The 17,235-nt window shown below is 32.8% G+C and overlaps 2 protein-coding genes across 4 annotated transcripts; both read right to left on the bottom strand.

Annotated features, from left to right (window-relative positions):
- Window positions 1-6,403: 6,403 nt before the first annotated feature.
- Window positions 6,404-9,545, bottom strand: LOC108822144 (vacuolar cation/proton exchanger 5). Its single transcript, XM_018595170.2, has 11 exons — window positions 9,436-9,545; window positions 8,431-8,658; window positions 8,268-8,335; window positions 8,154-8,182; window positions 7,863-8,059; window positions 7,577-7,780; window positions 7,280-7,402; window positions 7,055-7,171; window positions 6,900-6,953; window positions 6,691-6,807; window positions 6,404-6,582 (listed from the first exon to the last, which is right to left on the bottom strand). Exons 2-11 carry the CDS (start codon window positions 8,656-8,658, stop codon window positions 6,484-6,486), a joined length of 1,236 nt encoding a protein of 411 aa, XP_018450672.2. The 5' UTR covers window positions 9,436-9,545; the 3' UTR covers window positions 6,404-6,483.
- On the bottom strand, window positions 9,436-13,355 carry LOC108822143 (probable galactinol--sucrose galactosyltransferase 1). Of its 3 annotated transcripts, none has more exons than XM_056993299.1 (13): window positions 12,939-13,163; window positions 12,539-12,783; window positions 12,379-12,469; window positions 12,233-12,281; window positions 12,065-12,156; window positions 11,863-11,970; window positions 11,220-11,765; window positions 10,974-11,115; window positions 10,814-10,881; window positions 10,605-10,739; window positions 10,302-10,519; window positions 9,812-10,195; window positions 9,436-9,545 (listed from the first exon to the last, which is right to left on the bottom strand). In XM_056993299.1, exons 1-12 carry the CDS (start codon window positions 13,127-13,129, stop codon window positions 9,813-9,815), a joined length of 2,268 nt encoding a protein of 755 aa, XP_056849279.1. In that variant the 5' UTR covers window positions 13,130-13,163; the 3' UTR covers window positions 9,436-9,545; window position 9,812. The 3 variants fall into 3 exon arrangements, with proteins under 3 accessions (XP_056849279.1, XP_056849280.1, XP_018450671.2); XM_056993300.1 differs by lacking the exon at window positions 9,436-9,545 and adding an exon at window positions 13,170-13,355 and having other exon boundaries at window positions 9,658-10,195; window positions 12,939-13,106; XM_018595169.2 differs by lacking the exon at window positions 9,436-9,545 and having other exon boundaries at window positions 9,658-10,195.
- Window positions 13,356-17,235: the final 3,880 nt, after the last annotated feature.

Genomic DNA, 17,235 nt, shown 5'->3' with positions numbered 1-17,235 from the left:
TCCAATGTATTTTTCTATTTTATCTCTAAAATATAGAGATTCTATAATAGATATTAATTTTATTTCAATGTAACTCTCTAAAATAGAGATCTCAAAATATATAGTAAAATTTAAAGAAATGTTATTTATTTTTCTATAAATAGAGAAAAATAGCAATCTCTACTTCAGAAATAAAATAGAGATGAGTTTGAGTGATTTTGACTATAAATTCTATTATAAAGACAAAATATGAATGAGTTGGAAATGTTCTTATATCACCAGTTTTACACCTTTAAACAAAAACATAGGAGTAGTTTTTTTTTTGGTATAGAAGAGAGGAGTAGTTTCTACCTTAATTTCTTTATCTTTAAAAATATTTTTATTACAAGATTAATATTTATTGTGGGTTACAATTAATTAAAAATCAAATCGGTCCAGTAGTAAATGAGAATGGCCATCAAACATAACAGTATGTTCAAAAGAATAGCTTATTTTTTACAAAAAAAAAAAGAATAGCTTATTTTAGTCAAAAAAAAAGAACAGCTTAGAACATACAGTTCAGTCGGCTGGAAAATTTACGTCATTCGATAATGATTTTTTTTGTTTAAAAATAGGAGTATTATTTTTTACTTTCACCGCTGTAGCGAATAAAACGACACACAAGCGTTCTTCCTTTGTCCAAACGCATCATCACACCATCATACGCCATTACATGTTCACCTTGCGTACGGAGAATAAATCTGAGTTAAAAGCATTTAATGTGTGGAAACTCCCACCAGCAAATAACCACAGCACTAATTACAGTAAAAATTCAATGCATTAATAATAGGAAAAATTCCATAAAAATACCCGAACTAAATTTTGTTAAGCTTTTTAATACCCAAACTTTTTCACTACCCAGTTTAATACCCAAACTAATTATTTTGCTCATTTTAATACCTAAACTTTTAACAATGTATCCACTTTAATATCCAAACTCTATTTATTTAAATAAAAATACTAATAAGTTTCAAACAAAACTTAATAAAATCTCAAAAATCTAAGAAACAAATATTAAAAATCTAATTTTATTTTAAGATTTAGAAAAGAAGGTAGGTAAACCATGGAAAATTTATTTTTTTAAAAATAAATGAATTTGAATGATAAAAATAAATTTCGTTTTTTATTTCAGAAAACAAACTAAATACAATATTTAAAATTTAGAAGTTTTATTACAAAATTTAATATTTACACTATTTAGTTATTTTTATTTCTCAACACCAAAAAAAATTAGAATTTTCTGAGTTTATTTTGTAAATTTTAGAGATTTTTTAAATTTTATTTGAAACTTGTTAGTATTTTTATTAAAATAAATAAAATTCGGGTATTAAAGTGGGCACATTTTTTAAAAGTTTGGATATTAAAATGAGCAAAATAAATAGTTGGGGTATTAAACTGGGTAGTAAATAATTTGGGTATTAAAAAGCTTAACAAAATTTAGTTCGGGTATTTTTATAGAATTTTCCCCTAATAATACAGGGACTTCAAGAATTTTTATTACCTCTGTATCAAAATGGTTTTTAAAGTTTTTAATCTTTCTCATTAATTTATGATTTAAATGGGACCATATATTTATATAAAATTTTCTAATTATTTTATTATTTTATCGATTTAAATCATAAGAAATCGGAGAAATTTATTAATTTATATTATTTACTAATTTATCATATATTAATTTATAGAGTTTTCATGGTCAAATAAAACAAAAAATAGAAATTAAAATTAAAATATTTTTTTTATAAAAAAGTGGGATTATGCATGCTTGATAAAAAGAATAGTGAATTAGTTTAAAATCCCAAAATAATGATAAAATTAGCAAACATACCTATAATGAGACAAGTTTGGTGTCTATCAAAAAATGTATCATGATATAGAATTTAGTGTATCGACTTAATTAAGACAACAATTGTGTTTTTTTTTGCAAAATTTTTGTAAACTTTCACTAAAAAGAAAGATTGGGATGTGACACAGAGAATCCAAGAATGGAGAGCAGCAAAGACATTGCGACAAAGAAGATGGCGCAATCTCCGTTTTGCAGTGCAGTGCTGTACCAAAGTCTTTTTTGAATAAACTACAAAATTCATATTAAAATAAATAAATAAATATAAAGAACCAATGAAGTGTCACTTTCTACACAGAATGACAGCAGTAATAATATCTACCATTCCAAGTCCCCCAAAATTCTGCAGTTATTGGTCGTTTTCGTTACTCAATTCCACTTTGTACTAATATTTCATACTGCCTTTTTCAAATACTCACATTTTACAAACCCTGCATTTGTTAGATTTTTGAAAACTAATAAATGTATATTAGTACATCATCAGTTTTCTACAAATGTAGATATATATATATTAACATAGTTATACATTTTCAGGAAAAAATTGATCAGGGTCCACGAAGATGCATATATATATCTCATATTTTGAACATTGAAAATACATCCACCACTACTTAAACATATTAAAATCTAAATTATATATTTAGATATATCAGAGGATTGGATTCTGGAAGAGGAACAATGCAAACTAATCAACAAATGAATGCTTTCTTATAACTATAACTTCATATAAATTGGTTTACGATTTTGGAGATCGAGTGCTTTTCATCATTTAGATTCTAACTAGATTTGTCCTTTAGAATGCCATATGTTCTGTTAGGTTTATACCAAGGATAAGTGTTGCCAGTATCACTAGGTCTGTGCCTTTGGGCGCCATTGTGGACTAGCTAGGGTTGGTGTCCTGAAGTGTCGATGGCGACTAAGGTTCGTGTTCTTTCGGGTCGTCGGAGTTCTATAGTGTTTTTGCGGTTTTATGATCATGTTTAATCATGCAACTGTACATCTTTGGTTTAGTTTTTATTTATCTAATTAGTCGATAATTTATAATTTTGTAATTCTGTCAAAATAGAAAATGGGTAATAAATTTTAATATTTTACAGAAAATTAATTTTATTAATTATTTTTTTTAATTCATTATAACTATGACAAATACGTTTTTATATTTGTATTATATTCAAATTTTCAGTTTATTATAATTCACAATGATAAATATTTAAAATTAAAAGTATTGGTTTTTATTTGAAATCAAAATATTATTAGTTTTCATTTTCATACTTAGATTTTATTTAATAATTATTTATTTTAAAAATATAAGAACTTTAAAACCAAACTAGATAATGACCCGCCCTTTCAAAAAGGCGGGTATAATTTTTGTTTTAGTTTCTTTCTGAAAACTTAATTTTTATATTTGTGTTTTTGTAATTATATTTATAATTAATATTAATTTAATTTAATATAATATAATTTTTGGTAACTATATTAAATATGTCAAGTTGTATATAACTATATACTTGTGTCATATGTATTTTAGAAACTATTTTAAACTTTATTCCTATAGTTTGCAATATATTATATTTTCTTGGAAATTACCTAACCTAATTAGTCAATAATGTTCATATCCAAAAAATCCGACTTGGAGTTGACCCAAAAATCAGAGTCTCATACTCAGTGTGTTGAAATCCGATCTGGATTGAACCGATAAACTCGGTGATCCAAGATAAATTCGGTTTGAGTTTTGTGAAAAAATAGTATTTAAAAACCATGTAAAACCCGCGAAAATCAATAAAACCCAGAACCGGTTACCGGTTGAACCAATATATAACTTTTACTGTTTTTAATTATGTCTTTTAAATCTGTTTTGTATAATTTTTAATAAAGAAGTTAGTTTTTTTAGTTTTGTTATCGACATTTAACTAATAATTTTTTACTTTTGGTTTTATTTTGGATTTGAAATTTAATTTTATTATTCACATAATACATATAAATATTTATGAATTTCTAAGTCTTGATATTTAAAAACCCAATAAAACCCGTAATAATCACTAAAACCCAGAACCTGGTCACCGGTTAAACCACTAGTTAAATCAATAGATAAATTTACTTTCTAGTTTTTAATTATGTTTTTAAAATCTGTTTTGTATAAGTTTTGATAAGGAAGTTAAGTTTTTCAGTTTTGTTATCAAGATTTTATAATAATATTTTACTTTTGGTCTACTTTGGATTTTAAGTTTAATTTTATTATTCACATTACATAAATAAATATTTTATATTTTTTAAATTTTGATAGTTTTTGTCAGATATCATAAATCTTAATTTGTTACAAAAAACATTTAAATAATCTAAACTATTTTGATATTTTATATGCAAATAAAAATAAAAATCTAAAAACTGAAGTTAAGTATTTTCTTAATATTTTTAAACATAAATATACATATCCAATATATCATTTTATGTTGGGTTATAACTAATCTTGTGAATCATGCATGGGTCGAAAGGTCCATATATCCATGCCTAGGATAAAAATCTTAATGGTCAACACTAAAAAGTAGCGTTCCGTCTGCTAACCTAATAAAAATGTGACTGTTATATTTTCGAACGTAATAAGAGGTATAGAATGTGGAGCAGTTATATCTAGTAATAGTTTAGGTAGCAATTGTATTTTTTTTTTAAATTGGATCCAACTCATGTCAACTGGTCATGTTCCAAAATTAATAGTATTGATATAACTAACAAAGCATTTCAATATGATTCTATTTTTATTCTATTAGTATTGATATAACTAACAAAGCATTTCAATATGATTCTATTTTTATTCTATGACTGAACTTAATTAAATTCATTCGAACTTGATTAAACCTGATTAAACCTTGTCGACCCATTTTTTATGGCCTAATTTTTTTTTTCTGATTTCAGTTATCACTCCAGTTTTAAACTATTTGTGATCTATATCAAAATCTTTACATCACCAGTTATTTAAAGAAAAAAAAACATTACTTTACTTATTATTTATTTCCTAATTACGATCATCTTTCCAAGTTTGAAACATGGAAAAAAGTTAAAACCATTCTTTAATATTTCATAAAAGATTCTAAATTAATTGTCTTTAACATTATACAATTATTTTTGGTATATTTTATAATTGTTTCTGAAAGTCATGATAGTTTTTTGTAAGTTTTTAAAATGTATTAGAACAACATCACATAAAGTTTATTTTCTGTAGTGTCATTAAATTGTAATCAATATCATTATAATAGGAGACTCCTATAACAATCCCCATCCATTTCTGGGAATTGGATATGGCTTTGAGAACAAGCCTGACACAGTCGTCTCTTTAATCTATGGGGTCAACTCTTTGGCTTCTTTTTCTTTCTACCTTTTGATAATATTGAACGGTTCTGTTCTTCCCGTGAATTGTTTGCTACAATCGATAAGCATTTTGTTATTCAATAAAATTTAAAACTCACTACACCAATTACAAATGTAAGGGTTATTGAGCGAAATGAGTATATATATTTATGGGTATATGGATTAGCAAGTCAAACTGTATCTTACACCAAAAAAAATTTTTACACCAAAAAAAAGTCAAAACTGTATCTAAAAACAAATATTTAAATCAGTCGGTGGTACAGTAGAGAGTTTGGTGTGTTTGGGTAGCAACTGTGAGTCTGTGAAGAAGGCTATTCTCTAGACAAGTGATGTGCCCTACTGATTTGATAGGTTAATGGGTTGAAACACAGGGGCCCCATAATGTGAAAACCGAATGTAGATTCACTGTTTTAGCTTTTGGTTAAGTAACCGAATGGTTCTTTTGTTACATTTTTTTACTGTTAGAACCAAAGATATTATTAAAGGACCAGTCTCAAAAACGACGTGTGGTTTTAGTTCTTTCTGTCTATGGCCTGCTTCCCATGGGCCCCCATATCCGTATATTTTTTGGAGGTATGGAAAATGATCGACATGCTACAGCTCGTTCTTGCCATTGACGAGTGTAACTTCTCGTCGTTTAGTTTCGATGAGAACCACGTGAATTTTTTTCTCTCTCTCCCTTCTTTTAGAATAATTTTACACACAACAAAAACTAGTTTTTGGTATGTTATGTTTTGACGTCTCTTTGTCACTTTGCTTACTACATATGTAATAGCCTCAGCCAAGAAACCTTAGTTAAAAAAGAAAAGAAAAACAAGAACAAGTTTCATGATGATTATCAAAAAACAAGTTTCATGACGATGATCACTTTTTATAATCCTAATGTAAGGCCCCAACCGTTCATAACCCTCCAATCACCCCCATGATATTGCGAATCAATTCAAATGGAAGAGTTTAGCATGGATTTTGTTGAGATCTAGTTACAAGGAGAACTGGAGCTGCATATTAGACTTGCTGAAAAGTACTATTCAAGAGGACAAAAACATAAATTGGGACAACTTTCAGCTTCCCTGATACAAACTTTATAATCTTTAATGGTACATGTAAGATCTTGTGTTGGTGATACTATTAAGGTTTTATGTTTAAGGATACAAACTGCTTCACATACACCAGATTGCGTTCTTCGTGATGAAACATGGTTTTATTTTTAAATATTATGTATTATCATCATATACATGATGGAAGAAATAACAAAACCAACATTAACCTTGATTAGGATCTTGGTGTACAAAGAAACTAACAGCGACAATCAAATAACTGAGAATGAGCATCAATCCTTTGAAGTAATTTGATGTCCCTTCCTACATAAAAAAACAAACACACAGACATACATTTTGACAACTTCATGAGATCAACTGGTCAGGATTGGTTTCATATATTATAGCTTCAAGACGAATCATTAAACGCACCTGGAGAAAGAAAGCTACAACTATAACAGTTATGAACAGTGTAGCTGCCTCAAATAGCTGGAAGTTCAGATCCATTTGACCACCCATCATCCAACTAATGACCACACAGAAAGGAACCTAAAATCCAATCCGGGTAAAAGTGGAAACTATGTATTATCATTTCTGTTGTCACATAATATTTGTTCATTGCATTAGACACAAATACGTACCGCAAACATAGAAATCTGAATTGAAGATCCAATAGCCACTCCCAAAGACAGATCCTGTAGATGAGAGAAATAATCAAATTAGAACCTAAAAGATATAGAAACCAAAGCCAAGTAGCCAACATCAGAATATATGCAAGATATACTTGTCTGCTTACCAACTTGTCTTTCATGGCAAACATAATAGCACCTGCATGCTCGGCTGCATTACCAACTATAGGAAGCACGATGACACTGATAAACGAGATAGGCATCTTCCATGAGACTGAAGCTCCCTGTCAGGAGCGTTATATACCAATACATCAGATCATGTCGGCTTATATAGTATGAATAATATGTTCATTACAGTGTAGCAGAGAAAAATACAGATAAATTATATTAACCTCTATGGCATCGACAAGATAACCGGAAAGAAGAGAGACCCAAGCCGTAAAGAATAGAAGCCAGATGATAGCTTCCCACTTGGATATCTCAGGAACTTCATCATCATCAGAAGTTTCTTCGCTCTGGTTCATTATTGATCAAAGTTTACCAAACAGCAGAAGAGATTTGAGTCCAAGTAGAGGAAAGAGAGAGAGAGAGAGAGAGAGAGAGAGAGAGAGAGAGAGAGAGAGAGAGAGAGAGAGAGAGAGAGAGAGAGAGAGAGAAACCAAATGGTAAAACGGTGGAAGACAGAGAACCTCAGTAAGAAAACTTGGCTGGCTTTTCAACTGGAAAAAGAGATAAGCAGCATAGGCAACGAGCATTATGCAACTGGTTGATCTCGAAAGAGCCAGCTCTGATGAACCAGCACGAACCTCACTATGCGTGTAATAAAGAAGTGTAGGGAAGAGTAGACTCATCACTGCAATCAAAAGCATTCCTGAATTCAAAACCGCATTCCCCTGCATTTAATCGCATGCAGAAGAAACATGATCAGAAACAACATGTAATAAGAGAGAATGTCAAGTGAATGATATGCCCTACTTTGTCAAACACTTGCTGTTTCCGAGAGAATACAAAGCCGCCACAGAAAAAGGAGCAGCCAAGTACAAGCAACATGTTGGACAGAATGGAGCCGAGCAGCGTCAGTTGTACAACGCGTATCATTCCATTTTTAAGAGCAATAATGGATATAATCAGCTCTGTCACGTTTCCAAATGTAGCGTTTAGGAGGCCTCCAACTGGTGTATATAATGTCTAGCTCGTCAGAAAACAATATCAGGAGAAAAATAGAAAGCGTGCATAGCAAGAAACCAAGTCGCATATTATATATACCAGTTGGACCTGTGTAACAAGCCAATTGCCTGTTATAAAAGAAATAAAAATAGAAGGTTAAATTTTGAAAATAAGGATTATATTATATACAAGTGAGAGGGAACAACTACTTACTCTGTAGCGTACCCGAGACGTTCTGCCAATGGTGTAATTCCTAATAAGCTCAGTAAGAAAAACCATCCCTAACCCACAGAGAGAGATAGAGAATGATCATTTCTTGAGATGACTTATCAAGACTGATAAAGATTACAAAATGAGTGCTAAGTTGCTAATTAACCTTGTTATCTGTCAAATAGTGGACTAGTATCGCTATAGGACCGAACGGCAACAAAAGATTGAGTTTATTGGACAAAATCACGATCTTGAAGCTCTTGATCACGGTGTTCTTTGGTGTTTTGGCTGAAAGAGATCCTCCTTGCTCCAACGAGAAAACTGCCTTTATTTGTGGGGAATTTGTCTCTACTCTGAAAAGTCTTCTGTGCTCAGCTTCATCATCGAACTCCATCTGTTTAATGTAGGAACATTTTCATTTATTAAGCTGATAATGTAGAGACAAATAACTAAGACAAGACTTGATCGTGAACTCTAACTTACAGTAACTTAACAAAGAAACCAAAAACTACTTGAATGATGTGTATGTCAAGGAACTTGTATCTATATATAGTTCACAGCACATGATTTGTGAGCTCAATGATTTGTGGTTTGGTGACAATCCAGTCATTGTTCACCTTAATGAGTCCCTAGAGTATATGGGATGTGACGCATCACAAGCACGGGGAAGAAGATACAACAAACTAAATGATCTTTTATGGACAAGATGAGCAACTCAAGTATTAAAGTATTAAGGTTTCATTGTACGAGTCTTGTATTTTTCTACTTTAAAGGTGCGACACTGAAGCACGCGTGAGTATTACCCATCTTGACACTCTGGACTATTCTAATTTCTAACACAGCTTAGGGTTTTGCATATTTCGGTCCCATTCTGCTTTTGTCGATTCCACTTATTCAGAAAACATTCAGATTGTTGAAACAACTCTACAATCTCAATGTGTGTTCCCGAGATCATCAAGCTTTTCGTTTTTTTGGTGTACCTTTTGGGTTTGTTTATATATCATCTGTCAAGAAACACGTTTCAAGAAGGGATTTTCATATTTGAATAATATTGAGGATCCAATAGCCACTACCAAAGAAATATCATATAGAGGAGAATATAATCAAACCTAGAACTTAAAGAAGAGAGACCAAAAACATAAAAATACATGCAAGAGACTTGAATGCGTACCAGGCTTGTGTTTCATGGCCAACATAATAGCACATGCATGCTCTGCCGCATATCCCACAATGGGAAGCAAGATAGAAGATATTGGTATCTTCCACTGAGACCGAAGCACCCTGTCACATATCGATAACCAAAACCACAAGTCAAACTCATAAACTCCGCACGTTAATACTGCAAGATTTTCAAAAGAAACACACACAGAAAAAAAAAAACAGATACTTAGACAAGATAGCCGGAAAGAAGAGGGATTCAATTACAAAGCCCTCTTAGCCTTTTATTAAAGATAGCCAATACATTACAGGTTAACATAAACCAATGCATTACACTAAGAATCGATACAGTAAACCAATAAATTTAATGAGAAGAGCGAGTTAAGTACATCAAAGCTGGATGACCACGTCCCAAAGATACAGTTCTTTCTCCGGCACTCCTAATGTAAATGTTACCAAACCTGTTTCCTCATCACACCGGCACTCCACATCCTCAGAATCCACCGTAACACTCCGTGGTCGTCCAAGAGACGAGTATATCCCAACCAAACCACTCCCTCTTAGTTTCATCTTGACCAAGCAATTAGTCCCATCATCTTCGTATCTTAAACTCACAATAGCTCCTCCAGAATTAAACATCTCAATAAGCCCCACCGGAGCAAACTTGCTTCCATCAGAATATTCTTTCACCGGAACCACAGTGAAAACTTCGTATTCACGTGACTTCAATGTGATTGGTAAAGATGTACCTTTAGGGAGATACACTAATTCACCTGGTATCGCGCAAACACACACACATGAAACCTAATAAAAGTGAATTGTTTGACAAAAAAAAAGAAGAAATCAGAGAATGTAGGATTGATTGTTGAGTTTGCGTACCTCTGAGATGGGAATAGACTACGGAGTCGCCTGTCCATTCAAAAGCGGCTACTTTATGGAGGTAATGAACATCATTGGTTCTGACATAACCAGAAATAGTCCCAGGTTGTTGGTCATGGATCATGTATCTCTTCTCCTTCTTACACCACCCGGCTCCTTGGCAGTTGAACACTCCAATAACTCCGGTGAAGTCGTTCAGGTTCCATATTTTCATAAGACTAGCCAAAGTTATCAAAAATTAAAATACTATCCTTACAAAAAGATTTGAATCTTTTTTTAACTTCACTGGAAAGGAGGAAATACCTTTTATTATCTCTGACTGGATCGCTGAAGAAGCAATCACGGGTTGGTCTTCCGGGAAGCTTTGCCCTGAGGATGGAACCGTCTGGAAGGACTAGCTTCCTTAGAAGGTTGAAGTCATGTTGTCCCGGTTTGTCGCTGTTGACAAAGTTTGAATTACTTGCCAGCCTATTTAACCATATAGTATTTTGTTACTGAATCTTATGACTTACCTGACATAAATAGCACATCCACCGACCGCTCGAGCTGCTGCATGATATTCAGCCATTGGATGCAAACTCTACAGTGAGACACAATTCGCATTTATCATTACACAAAGTTGGAAAATCACGTTACAAATGTCAAATGTTGTTGTATAAAAACTTCACGTACATGGAACATGTCCCAATCCGGCTGCATAAACTCGCCAAGGAACAATGTATTGTATGCAACAGAAGCAATGTGGATGGTGTGTGAGGCAGGATCTCTAGGCCAGAAATCGTCTGATGCCCTTATAACAGCCGTCTTTTTTGCGCTGAGTATCATTACATAAAGAAAGAAACCACATTGAATTGAGATATGATTCTAGAGAAAATCAAGAGAGGATAACTTCACAGGTCTGTGTTTATGATTTTTCACCTGTAGAGACCATCTGTGTTATGACTCATGCAAGATATAATACCATTGTCAGGGAAGTTTCTTGAAATGGAGGCTTCCAGAGCATGGTGATACTTCTTTGCAAGTTTGACCCGACCTCCATGCCCAGCTCCAAGAGTTTCCAGAATGTTTTGGACGTCGACTTTGACACCATCGATCCCAACGGACGCAAGGTAGGAGTGAAGGTCGTTGTAGAAGCTAAAGACTTTCTCAGGATTCACCAAACCGAGTCCATTCTTAGTTATGCTGTCTAGAGATTCGCAGTTCTGGTTGGACATAACTCCTGGCGAGGAAACTGGATACGAAACCTTTGATTCGTAATGTTCCATACCCGACACACCAGGTTTGACACCTCCCCAGTACCCCGTTAGCGCATGCCAGACATAAACATACTTGAGGGAGTTGTTACTCTTAATGTCTGTGATAACATGTCTAAGACTCAATGCAGGGTCCTCCACTCGGTGGCCTTCTCTGCCATCCTTTTGAAACTTGTAATTCTCCTTGATGTGTGTTAATCTGTTGGCGAAACTGAAGAAGCAAGATAAAGAGTAGGTAGCTATTATTAGCCCAGACGAAATATAAAACCGATACAAATCAAGTATAGTCTTGAAAATATAGAGCTTACTTGGCAGCATTATCAGCGTTAAATTCAACACCGGTCTCATCCATGCCAACAGATTGCCAACCATCATCAATTATGACAAATTTTGGGGGAATCCCACCGGCCTCGAGGCTGCAGAAAAACATTGCAGGTTTGGTTAAAAGCCTTGTGGAGAAGAAAAGAAAAAAGAAAGCACGTGTGGGTTCTAAGTGAGACTCATGAGCACCTTTGAAGACCTTGTTTGACGTCACTGGCTGTGACATTGGTGTAGAAGGCATCCCATGTGCACCAACCGAACCAGTTCAACATATCTGGCATCTGAAAACAGGGGAGATTGCACGGTATACAGTCTTGTTAGTGTGACAAAATTGATGTTAAAAATGGGTTTGCTTACTTTCTTTCTCTCACGGTGTGAAAATGTCTGAAGATGTTGTTCAACAGCCCTGCATAAATCATTGAAAGACGAGAGAGATTCTTCTTAACACTAAAAATTCTCAAAACAAAGAATCTGAGCGAGGTAAAAGAAAGAGTTACACAGACTTGACAGCTTTGGTGATGACATGAAAAGGGTCAGACCCAGCAGCCATGAAAACCAAATGATCCCCCTTGAATTGGTCAACAGTTGGATCACCTAATCACACACACATCTCAGAGATACTCTAAGCAACTCAAAAATCGAGCATACTCGGGGAACACATACCGCTTTCAAGACAAATCTCAAGCTCATTGGATTGGTTCCCTTGAAGAACAGCTCTGAAATCTCCTTCGAGGATGGGTAAGAAGACAACGTAGGAGGAGGCACACCGATCTCCTTCCAAATCAGAACCTTGGTTAGCTTCAACGATTAGAAACTGAGTCTCGAAAGGAATCTCTTTCCCGTGAGTCCCCATTCTCTGCGTCATCCACCATAACTTGAATCGAAACACACACATAAACCTCAACTCCCTGCCCAATCAAAAACCCTAAAATGAGACGGATTCTCGCAGCAGGAAACAGTTAATTTAATTCGTTTCCTTCATCAAAATGCGTTTAGTGAAAATCAAATCATTCTTCATTGTCACAATGCACAAGAGATAGATACATGGAGAGGAGAAGAGTACTCGAGTTTCCCTAAGGGGAAGACGCGGCGGCTTCCGGTTTGGTCCGACGAGACGCCGATGAAAGCTCCGTCCATCAACGCGTTCCCTGAAGCAGGAGTGACCAAGACATTCTCCGGCACGCCGCGAAGAACACGGTGTCCTAACACCAGCAAATCGGAGTTGCTGACGCTGATTCCGGCACCAACCGTCATTGTTGCCAAAAAAAAAAAAATCAAAATCGAAGAAACAAACCCCTGCCCCTGGACTGGAGAATCACGATTCTCGAGAGTAACGTTAGTTGAACAAGAGAAGCGTAACACAAGAGGTATTTATAGAGAGAACGTTAATGATGACGTGTCCCCATCACCTAGTAAGTCATAACTTTATTATTTTGGTAAAAAAATGAAAATGTTACTACCTGGTTTTCATTCTCTTGAAGAACATATAAATTTGGTCTAGTAGCAGAGCTGGATCTGAGATTTTAAATTATATAAATATTTCTTTCAAAGTTCGATAATTTTTCTTTTTTTGTAAAGTGGGGCCTATTCATATTTGAAAAACTTTCTAAAATATTCAAATATTTTAGAAATTAAAATCGATGTTTCATCCGGTTGTGCCTTGGTCCTAGGGATGTTAAAATGGGTTCAAACCCGCGGGTTCTTAATGGGTTTTAGAAAAAATAAATGCCCATTTAGACCCATTTAGCTAGTCGGGTTTCAAATGGGTAACCCTTTTAAGACCCATTTATTAAATGGGTTTTCACTAAAATAAATGGAGATCCATTTAACCCGTTTATGTTTTTTTTTGTAATTTAACATAAAATTAGATTTGTGGTTTATGCGGAAATTTTTTTGATTTTGATGTTTTGACGTAAATTTTTTGATTCTACAGTTTTGGCAGAAAAATTCGATTTTGTGGTTTTGGCGAGAAAACTCGATTTGTGATTTTTTGCGGGAAAACTCAATTTTACGATTTTGGCGGAAAAACTCGATTTTACGATTTTGGTGGGAAAACTCGATTTTTGTGGTTTTGGCGGGAAAACTCGATTTTACAGTTTTGGCGGGAAAATTCGATTAGTGTTTCTGATACGAAAACTCGATTTGTGTTTTTGGCGGGAAAACTCTATTTTGTGGTTTTGGCGGGAAAACTCGATTTGTATTTCTGATAGGAAAACTCGATTTTACGGTTTTTAGCGGGAAAAATCGGTTTTACGGTTTTGGTGGAAAAACTCGATTTGTGGTTTTGGTGGGAAAACTCGATTTTACGATTTTGGCGGGAAAACTCGATTTTACGATTTTGACGGGAAAACTTAATTTTGTGGTTTTGGCGAGAAAACTCGATTTAACAGTTTTGGCGGGAAAACTCGATTTATGTTTTTTTATAGGAAAACTCGATTTGTATTTCTGATCTAAATGGGTCTAAATGAGTTTAAATGGGTACATGTAAATTTCGTGGGTTCTAAATGGGTAGCCCTAATAGGTCTAAACCTATATGGGTCTAAACTTATATGGGTTCTAAATGGGGTGGGTGTTAAATGGGGCGGGTCTAAACGGGTTGGTTTACCCATATTAACATCCCTACTTGGTCCGGCTATGCTTAGTAGAATTGCATCGCATAAACCTAAAATATACCCTCCTTTTTTTCAACCATCTGAAACATGTTTTATTTAAGAAATAAATGATAGTCATATAGCGGGTAACGTATACGTAAATATAGTTATGCTCATATTATTTTATGATCGGATATGATTGCTGACTGTGTAATCCGTGTTGAAAACGATGTTTAGTGTTGTCTGTTTGACAATTACCATATACAAAATGTAATACTATGCATTTGTTCTCTCTTTGGGAAAATTGCCCTGTTCTTAAATTCGGTAGGCGTTACGCGTGCGGCACACATGGGCCTAGCGATTTATCGAAAAAAGCAGAAAAAAATCGGGGAATACGCGGGGAGGAATTTTTGTATTTTTATATATATTTTATACGTATGATACCATATATATAAATATAAAGTGGCATTTTAAGTCGTAGTCAGATAAAAACAAGTTGGGGCAGTGGCTAAAGCTTGACTAATTACTTCTGCCAACCCAGGTTCGCATGCCGACAAGTATGCTATTTTTATTTTTCCAGTTTATTGTTAATAAAGGGTAATTAAGTAATCACTAATCACTCATCACCTTCTCCACGAGGGTTTTTTATTTCTGCAACGAAACAATCACGACGGCTTCTCCTTTTCTAATAGTTTAGGTCATCTTATTTTGTCTTTCTTTGCACTTTTGTACAAAATCAAGTTTTCTTCACGATCTAAAGATGAAAGCTATGAAAGTTGGGATTTTTTCTGCAAATTGAGTCACCTCGTTTTATATAGTTACACGGCGCTTTTCACGTTTACGCGGTTGACGCGGTTTAAAGCTCGGCTCACCGCCTGGGCCAACCGATCACTGCCTCCACGCCACGGTGACCCACCGTGTAGCGTTGACCCACCGTGTAGCGTTGACTCGGCCGATTTTACCTTAACTCGGACGCGTTTTTGAACAGAGGAAAATTGAAAAGAAAGAGTAATGACTCATAAATTCTAGTGTGCAAAAAAAAACGGGGAAAATTGCCAAAACGGAACAAAAATTTAACATGATTGTCCTTATAGTATAAAACTATCATTTAGTTGCCCCTTTAGTCATGGAAGCGAATCGCACATCCCTCTTCAAAGTCTGGTTTAGAACCGACTCTCTCGAGCTCGCACGAGCTTTAAACTCGAAATCATATCCGGTGGAGCTTTACAGAGTTCTCATAGATATCGAGTTATTATCCCTCTCTTTCGATTTCTTCTTTGTGTCTTTTGTTAGACGTGAGCACAATGTTTTAGCAGACTCATTAGCGAAATCTGCTTTAAACACTTGCTCTGTTCGGTTGTACTGAAACTACTCTTTTGAAGTTATTAATCAGTTTGTTTGTTGCAAAAAAAAAAAGTTGCCCTTTTAGTATAATTTCTTTTCATAATCCCAAAACTAATTCTTGATTAATTTAATTAAACACATTAAACTAGTAGAATTTAAAATAATAATAATCAAAACGTTTAAAATGGAAAATAAAAATAAAAACTTTTAATTTTTTTTAATAAAAATAAATTTTGTAAAACTTAATAAAATAAAACTAAGATTAATTAAAAACATTTTAAAAAGGGGGAAAAATAAAACTTTTAATTTTCTTTTAATAAAAATAAACTTTGTAAAATAAAAATAATTTGCAAATTTTTAATAAAAAAGTTAAATAAACTTATTAAAAAACATTTTACAAAGTTTTATTTTTTATAAAAAGTTTAAAACGTTTTTAATAAAACTTTAATTAAATAAAATTTTAAACTTTATAAAAATAAAAATAAAACTTTACAAAAAAAATTTGATAAAAAAATTAAACTAACTTTATAAGAAAATATTTTACAAAGTTTTATTTTTATAAAAATTTAAAACTTTTGTAATCTTTTTAATTTTATTGAGCTTTTTAATAAAAATAAAACTTTTAAAAATGTTTTTAATAAAACTTTTAATAAAATAAGATTTATAAACTTTATAAAAATAAAAATAAAACTTTACAAAAAATTGCACCTAATTTCAAAGCACCACATGTTGTATATATATGTATCATAGAGAACAAGAGTTTGTGAAAAATAAATCAAAAGAAAAATTATGGAAAAATCATAGATTAATGAAGAAGACAAGGGAGAATCATTTAAAAAAAAAATTGACAAGTAAAATCAAAAATAACACATTTTTAGGAAGTTAGAATATTTTTTAGGAGATTTTTAGAATATTTCCTTAACTGAAACTTACATTAATTTTCGCAAAAATCAAGTACTTTATTCGTAGAAAAAGCCTTCTAAAAGTTTAGAAAATTGACAAAAATCCTGAATACGCTTTCTAGTTTTAGTAGACGTATGAGTATATTGTAGAAAACACATTCCCCGAAATTTTAGAATACTTAGACCTTGATTGATAAAGCATTATCATTACCATTATGCTCTAATATTATCCAATCAACATTTGTTAGAAAAGCATTTAGAAAAGCATTTAGTAAATGCTAATGCTCTCCAAATGCTCTCTAGCAAATGCTCTCATATGAAGCTTTTGGAAGAGCATTTGCATTTATAATTTATAAAAAAATTTAAAAAACATATAATTAGTTCAATTACTTGATTTAATAATATAATAAAAATAATTTTTATCTCCAGAAAATGAAAATTTGATTTCTAAAATAAAATTTACAATAAAAATATTTTGTTAAAAAATATTATTTCACATTTAAATATAATTAATTAATTATAT

The sequence above is a fragment of the Raphanus sativus genome, chromosome 8, assembly GCF_000801105.2.
Source record: "Raphanus sativus cultivar WK10039 chromosome 8, ASM80110v3, whole genome shotgun sequence".
In the NCBI taxonomy this organism is placed as follows: domain Eukaryota; kingdom Viridiplantae; phylum Streptophyta; class Magnoliopsida; order Brassicales; family Brassicaceae; genus Raphanus; species Raphanus sativus.
The sequence above is the reverse complement of the archived record's forward strand: the minus strand, read 5'-3'. Positions and strand labels throughout refer to the sequence as shown.